Consider the following 8,250-nt stretch of genomic DNA (forward strand, 5'->3'; position numbering starts at 1 on the left):
AGACGTCATTTGCATAATTAATGAGGACATGTTGAAATGAAGTATGACAAAGCAAGCCCATATTTCATGCAGGTATGAGATCTCGGAACTCTTGTTCAGCCTGCAAAGGAGTCTGGTGGAGACTATCAACACATCAACTTCAGTGCACAGAATTGGCCTTTTAAATTTAATTATATTGATCATGAGCTAACTCATTAAAAAAATTTCGGCTGGTTTGATACATGTAGTTAAACAAAGAAGCAAACAAAAAACACGTCGTATGTGATACCTTATTAGAAGTACAGTATTGGTTCATTTACAGCGGATACACTTATTTTAGTTTTTCGTCATTACTGTTGAGATTAGGACGCTATATTCAGTTTTATATATGACTATGAATGAATGAATGAATGGTTTATTCAGACTGAAACTCTCTCACAGCCTACTGGCTGATATCCTTCATTAATAATATAAAACAAATCATTTACCTGTTTAAAAGCAATTGTATCACGGCCTCAAATTTCATGTGTCAGTTACACATAATTAACAATGACTTTTAATTATCTGTACGGATTGATATAAGTGACGATTTGATTAAACAATTGAATATCTGCAGCGGTACCACAGAAGCTTTTATTCGCTGGTATTTTTTGTTTGTTTGTTTATTTATTTAACCAGGATATACATGTCGCCTATTGGCGGTTTTCAAAGATTCCTGGGGGGATAACCCCAACAAAACTACATGACATTAAAGTTATAACAAAAAGATTAAAGATGAACTAACAAAGGTCAACTATAAAATAGATAAACTTATCGCGAACAAGACGAAATCGTAACTAAGTCATCAACAATCAAATGAAATAAGGTAACAAAGAAGTAACTAGAGAGGCCGACATTTGCTTGGGAGCAAATACAGCATATTTCAGTCCATCTCCCTCCCATGCAAAAGTGGACTATTCCAAACTCACCCCAGTGTAAAACTGGCAAAGATTCTCAAATAAATGAATTATATGCAGTAGTAGTAGTAGGTATGTAATTGAGAACAAAGATGCAAGATCAAGCACATTGAATCTCGAAAGCTTTACTAGTCTTATTACAGGTATGCAAATACTAACAATGATGAGATTTGATACATTTTGAAGGTCTTAGGCACATAAAATTGAATGTGTGGGTCATTCCGCATGACTTACGTGCAATGTGACCTCAGGTAACCCGCAATGGAACACGTGTTCCATGGATGGAACCGGCCATTCTTTAGATAGAACATGGAACGGGTACAGCACTTTTGGCCCTTTTTTTGCTGAAAATAGCCATTAAGGTCCTCCAAATGAGTCATTTGGAAGTGGTGTATGCTATTCTGTAGACACATGTTCAAGGTACCCTTATAACGAATTTCAGATCATTTGGTTGTAAAACCAGGGCTCAGGATCCAAAAATCCATTTTTTGGCGAAAAATGCCCCAAAAAACCTTCATAAAAATTTTTCAAAGGCATGTATCAAAAAAATGAAAAAAACGCCTGGGGGTATTGGCCCACTCTACCTCCATGCCAAATTTCAAGTCATTTGGCTGAATGATGGCGTAGTTGAATCCCTTTGACTGTTTGGCAGGAGGAGGAGGATAAGGAGGAGAAGGAGGAGAAGAAGAAACATCAGAGAACACAATATATTTTATCCATACCATGGTATGGACTGAAATATAATAATAATCGTTCAGATATCAAATCATAATGGTAAATAATCAAAAGGTATGTCAACTTAAAAGTAAATAACTAAAAGTGGAGTTTGCATATCAATGGAAAGAAATGTAAATAATCAAATCAAAGAGACATGGAAAGTCAAATAATTAAGGAACCTTGCTATAACCATTAGGAATAGTTATAGCAATGTTTCCCTTTCCAAAAGATCCCATCTTTCCGGAGTGGCGTCACAACCCTTCCCCTGATCTGCCGTACTTCCCGGTGTGTTGTCCCCCGGGTTGTTCTTGTTGTTGCGCGTTTTCCGGCACTCCACCGCCCCGTACCCCGCCACTCCCAGCGCCAGCAGGGCCGCGTAGATGTACAGTTTGACGTCCATGCACAGACCTGATGTTGAAGGCATCCAGTGCAGTTTTTAGGGCTTGTAAACCCGATTTTCAAAGTCAATATTTTAGTCACTTATCTACCCACTGAGTTGAAACCACACTAGTATCCCAATGTATATTGACCCTCGACATGGATAAAAAATTCTGACGGAAAATTGTTACTGGAAGAGCCATATATTGGCTGATTTGTAGGGCACCAATCAGAAAAGGATTCATCTTGGGGCTTGTTTCTGCAGTTTAAAACTATGAAATAGTTTGGATATTTACAACTGCAGAAACAAGCCCCAAGATGAATCCTACTAATTGAAATGTGCTAATGTGAAGCAGTATGTGCCAATATCACAAAGATTGCCTTATTACCTTCGCCAAGAAGGTTATGTTTTCAGTAGCGTTTGTCCGGCTGTCTGTCTGTCTGTCTGTCTGTGAACAGCATAACTCAAGAAGCTTAGTATGCATTGTCATGAAACTTGGTAGGTGGGTAGGTCTTGATAAGACCTAGAAATGATTAGATTTTGGGCCCCCTGGCGGCTTTTGTTGGTACTGCAGCAGAACTTCCGGTTTTGATATCTCGCAATCTGGACATGTCAGGGTCACGAATTTTGGTTGGTAGATAGCTCTTGGGGTAGGGAAGAAGGGACATAAGTTTGGCCCCCCTAGCGCCTTGTTCTGGAACTGCAGGAGCATTTGTTGAAAATTTTTCGAAGGATGATAACTCAAGAACCGGTGGACGGATTGTCATGATTTTTGGTATGTAGGTAGCTGAAGTGATGCTTGACACGATCAAATGATAATTATGCAAATCAGGAGCTAATTTGCATAATTAATGAGGAAATTCTATAAATCTGCTTCGTTCGATAATAGGACTATGAAACACGTGTGACATGTAATAGAGAACGAAAAAAAACATCTGAGGATATAGATTATGTAAATGACCTAATTTGCATAATTGATGGGAATATTTTATAATTTCATAGTTGTAACTTCTGGGAATTTCATACTTGCCACATTTGGAAGTTAAGTGAAGGCGAACATCAATAAACATAATTTATTCAAATCATGATCTCATTTGCATAATTTATGAGAAAGTGCTATAATAGCCTTTTTGTGAAGATAAGGTTGTCATTGGGTGGAAAATATGATCAACTGATGTAATCCATGCTAATGAGGCTCTTATTTTCAAAATCAATGATTAAAATTGTATGATTCTTCAACCGCAAGGGTTAACATCATTTGGCGAAGGTATGAGATCGTGGAACTCTTGTTCAAAATGTTTCCAGTTTTGCTGCCCCGAAATCGCATTGGATGCCTTTTTTAAGGTTACAATATTGTTTCTCTTATCTTAGTAGTATGATTTTGTATCAAATATGTTATTTAAGTTTGATTTTGTATCAATTTGTAATCTGAGTAACTTTATTTGATGCCATTGTTACTTTTGCGTTGATTTGGTTCTTAATTGCTTTTGTTTGCCCCCCCCCCCAGGAGTAATTGAAAAACGCCATCAGGGGATACGTATGCATTTCTTGGATAGACAAAACAAACAAAACAAAACAAAAAACAAGACCTGAGCTGTAGGCGAATACCAGCATGTTGCCGACACTCTGCGTCATTTTGGCGTTGGCGAAGACGGCTTCCTGGTTACTAGGGAATGTGGTTCCGAGAACAGCTGGAAGTAAAGAAAGATATTTCGTGGTCTTGCGAGACCGAGGAAATGCCTACTATATACACGTACCCGACTATTTCCTGAGTGGGGTGTAGGAGGCTATATACATCAGGGACCATCACCCTTCACTGAACCGCGACGGGGGCCGACATCGTCTACAAGATACCTTTTTAGACGTCACACTTCAAAGTAGCCACGGGACAAGCCTCACTGGGTCAGTCTACTGAGGAAGACCAGGGTGACTGGTCGGAAGCTCTAGGTGAGAGAACTTTTTTTGTGTTGGATCAAAAGTTTTAACTCTAAACATGTAACTACCAACACAGATGAACTTTAATGATAATACTAGTATATACGTACCGTACAGTTGAGTGTGCCAGCCAGCAATCACCACGCCCCATCCTCCCGACACCGACAGGATCCTGGCCAGGGAGTCCCCATCCGGTTGCCATAGCAACATGTAAATGAGCAAGACTGCTATGACCACCACAGCGGCGAGGATGATGGTCCTGGTGCCGGCGTACTTACTCAGGTGACCCAGCAGGGGGGAGAACACACTACTGGTGACGCTGAAGCACAGCATGACGTAACCCACCATCTGTACACCCAGGACACAGCTCACGTAAGACTGCAACAATGACGTCACCATCAGTAGCACGTTGGATCATGATTGAAACACAAAAGATCAGGGGTGCCAAAGAATTTATCAGGATTTTACAGAATTCATACGATCCTTACTAGGAAACATGCGAAGTTTACGGAATAAATGCGATCCATAACTAGAAACATACGAAGTTTACGGAATACATACAATCCTTACCAAGGACATTCAAGACGGCGGACTATTATAGGGCTGTTATCTCTACAATGTCTTGGTTTCAAAGAATTTTAAGGGCTTATCCTGCCCTGCTAAACCCCAAACTGCACTTATACGGAATTCTTTCACGACATAGTAGCCTGTATTTTAAACCAAATAGCAGGGCGAGGCTAGGCAACGGCAAGTCACCAAATGACCCCAAATTAGTAAGGATCGTATGTTTCCGCGTAATGGATCGTATGTATTCCGTAAACTTCGTATGTTTCTAGTAATGGATCGCGTGTATTCTGTAAACTTCGTATTTTCCTATATATTAAGGATCTATGTATTCCGTAAAATTCTAATAAATTCTTTGGCACCCCTGAAGATGATACTAGCTCTCTTTGTGCTTTGCCCCATTTCTTGCGTCTCATGATGTGTCCGTAAGGCTACGGGTCCAAAGGGTTGGTTCACTCAGGCTCATCTATTGTTTCAATCATGATAAAAGTTCATCATCCAACACAAGAACATTGCAATTGCAAGTGTATAGAATTTCGGACACGCCTATGCTATTACCTTCTTCGGACTGATTGAACCAACCCTTTGGACCTAACGAACACATGACTCAAAAAATGGGGCAAAGCACAAAGAGAGCTGCATATATGTAGAAGTTTGAAGGAAGTTCTAAATTATGGTCAATGAATCCTACATTACCCAGCGTTTTCCAAATTTCCTAGCCTGGTTTCCAAACCTACATTAGCTGCCGAGTCTCTTTCGTCCTCTCCGGAAACTCGGTTGGTAAACCAGGCTAGCATGCGAAGCCGAGATCTGTATCTGTACAGCAGGTATAACCGCCCCTCGGCGTACTACATGTAGTAACACACCAGTTTCGCAGGCACGCGGCGCAGCGGCAGCTGGCTACATTACACCGATCGACTTGTTACACCTAACCCTTGAACATCTAACTCTAAACATTGTTTAAAGCTATCTAATGACAATGCCCCTACTGTACTTGACAGCGAGTTCCACTCTGCGATACTTCTAGGAAAGAATGAGTTTTTAACACCTCAATCATTGGTTGATAACTCTGGTACTTGAAGGCATGACTATTTCTTGTTCTTTTCTGAGCTGGTATTAGATACCTTGGTGATCTCTCCTGCTACGATGGACTCGGACATCCCGATGGTGACCAGTAGAGGCATCAGGAGTACATAGTCGACAATCTTCAACACGCGCACTGTACGGAGCAGGAGTTGGGACACCGTAGGGACAGTCTCAGTGGACGCCAGCTCCATGTTTTTGACATCCTTGTCGAGACAAAGTACTGCGATTAACACCGCTAAGATGTTGCACGCGAGGAAGACCCCGAAAAGTGTGTAGATGATCGCCTGTTGGTTGTTATTGTCGTCTGGAAGTCCGACGGAGGAATTGTGAGACGTGCTAGAGTTTCTAGTGACGTAATGAGTAGTCCAGTTGGTTTCAGGACGAATCCCACAATCCATCGCGCCGCAGAACTCTAGTTCTCCCTTCCCGATGTCCCGTCTCCCCGCAGAGAGCACCAAAGAAGATATAAGATTGCCGCTAACCCCAGCAAATCCGAACATAAAATAGAACACGCCGTTAAACTTGGCAATGTCACCCTCCGGGCTGTCGTGTTTTAACAGTTTGGCGTATTCCTGAGCAGAGCGGGTCAAATATGTGAGCTGTGCCGTCCAAAGCGGACCCGAAATAGCCCCGAGCAAAACTGAAGACGGTATCAGGGTGTACCAGGATGGGTAGAAATTGGATCCTGTGTATAAAATGTGTCCGAATAAACAAACCACGACGGTCCACTTGCACGAGCCGACTTTGTGGAGGAAAATCGGCACGTACAGACACGACAGGACCATACAGGCGTACACACAGCTCAGGGAGACCACGCCGAGGCCGGCCGCGCTGTTCAGCGTGCTCTGCAGGTTCTGTATGGCGCGAAACGCCGTGAAGTTCACCAGGAACACCACGGCTATCACTATTAGGTTCTTCCATATCCGCCTGGTAGATGACACGTACAGCTGTGTACTTTGTGTCACCTCTCCTTCTGTTGACGTCCCTTTCCTACTACGGGCTTCTTGCTCCATACTTTCGCCTCGACCTTGACCCTTCATTGGTAGTGACGTAACGAGGATTTGATAGTCCTCCTCTGGGAATATGTAAGTTGCTTCTTTAGCACTCTGTCGTCTGGCTTTATGCCTTTTAATAGCGCGGGTCTGTACAGAGTTCGAACTGCAGCGCAGCCGGACTTAATCGTTTATACACGTCAGGATCGAGCAACAAGTGTAAGAATGTTACAATCGCGCCATTATGCGGCAATGATGTTTATTGCACTTACCACCTGTATAGTACGGGTAGTAGTCATTACATGTTTTATCACCTTCGCCAAGGTTATGTTTTCGTAGGCGTTCGTGTATGTGTGTGTGTGTGTGTGTGTTTGTGTGTGTGTGTGTGTGTAAACACGATAACTTGAGTAGATTGACTTGATATTTTGTAGGTGGGTAGGTCTTCATGACACCTGGAAATGATTAGATTTTGGGCCTCCTAGTAGCTTCCTATGGTACTGCAGCTGAACTTCCGGTTTTGATATCTCATGACCTACACATGCTAGGGTCACAAAATTTAGATGATTGGTAGCTCTTGTGCTGGGAAAGAAAAGAGGATAACTCAAGAACCGGTTGACGATCGTCATGAATTTTGGAATGTAGGTAGCTTAAGTGATGCCTGACACAATCATGTGAAACTATGAAAATATGGATGTAATTAGCATAATTTAGGAGGAAATTCTATAAATCAGTTGCATTACATGATAGGAATATCTGACCTTGTGGCATATGTAATTGATAACGAAAGAAACACAGGCAGATATTGATTTTGTAAATTGGATTTTCAATGTTTAGGGTATTTGAAAGTTAGGTGAAGGTGAACATCATTAAACATAACGTATTCAAACAAGGACCTTATTTGCATAATTTGGAGGAAATGCTAGAATGGCAGGCATTCTTTGTTAAGATAAGACTGTCTTTTGGTGGAGAATTAATCAACTGATATAATTCACGGAAATGATACCCCGTACAGGGGTTGTTCGAGGGTATTCAAAAAGAAGAAGAGGAAGGAGAAGAAATGAGGATCCTATTTGGTCATAAAGATTACATCATTTGGCGAAGGTTTGAGATCCTGGAACTCTAGTTGTTCATGTATTTTCAGGAAATATTTGATTTTTTTAATGATTCATCCTACTGTAACTCTTTAAGAGCTCAAGGACCTTTTAGTGTTCAATAGAAAAGTAGAACACTAAATTTTATAATGGGAAATGAATGGTTTCCAATTCTGAGAGTTATCCTCAGAATGCCACGAAACTAGCCTGACTAAATCTGCGCTCCTAGCGGCCGGCCCGGAAAAACACCAGGCTACCACGAAACGAAATGGCCGCGGGGTGACGAGAAACAAGTGACTGCCTCTGCTTTGCCTCATTATGTATTCAAGCTCCGCGGAGCTCATTCTGACACCCCCTGTGCCTCGTGTAGCCTCTACCAGGACCAGGACGCGCCGTGGTCTGAGAGAGAATATCGAGGGTTTCTCTTCATCTTTCGTCCTGTTTTAGCGTACTTTTGTCGGGATTCCATCCTCTTGACAACTCAGGTACGTACAAACAGCTTGTTTACTCCACAGTTATCGCTGTGACAAGAGAAATGACACCTACAACTT

General features: G+C 41.8%; 1 protein-coding gene across 1 annotated transcript in view; it reads right to left on the reverse strand.

The window, feature by feature from the left end:
- Positions 1–1,844: 1,844 nt before the first annotated feature.
- The window catches only part of LOC109472070 (UNC93-like protein), an 8,031-nt gene continuing 1,625 nt past the window's right edge, over positions 1,845–8,250 (reverse strand). The window contains 5 exon segments of the mRNA XM_019771672.1: positions 1,845–1,874; positions 1,876–2,060; positions 3,621–3,722; positions 4,077–4,344; positions 5,655–6,758. Of these exon segments, the coding sequence (XP_019627231.1) occupies positions 1,845–1,874; positions 1,876–2,060; positions 3,621–3,722; positions 4,077–4,344; positions 5,655–6,758 (1,689 nt within the window).

This window comes from Branchiostoma belcheri, unplaced genomic scaffold, assembly GCF_001625305.1.
Source record: "Branchiostoma belcheri isolate BF01 breed outbred unplaced genomic scaffold, Haploidv18h27 scaffold1, whole genome shotgun sequence".
In the NCBI taxonomy this organism is placed as follows: domain Eukaryota; kingdom Metazoa; phylum Chordata; class Leptocardii; order Amphioxiformes; family Branchiostomatidae; genus Branchiostoma; species Branchiostoma belcheri.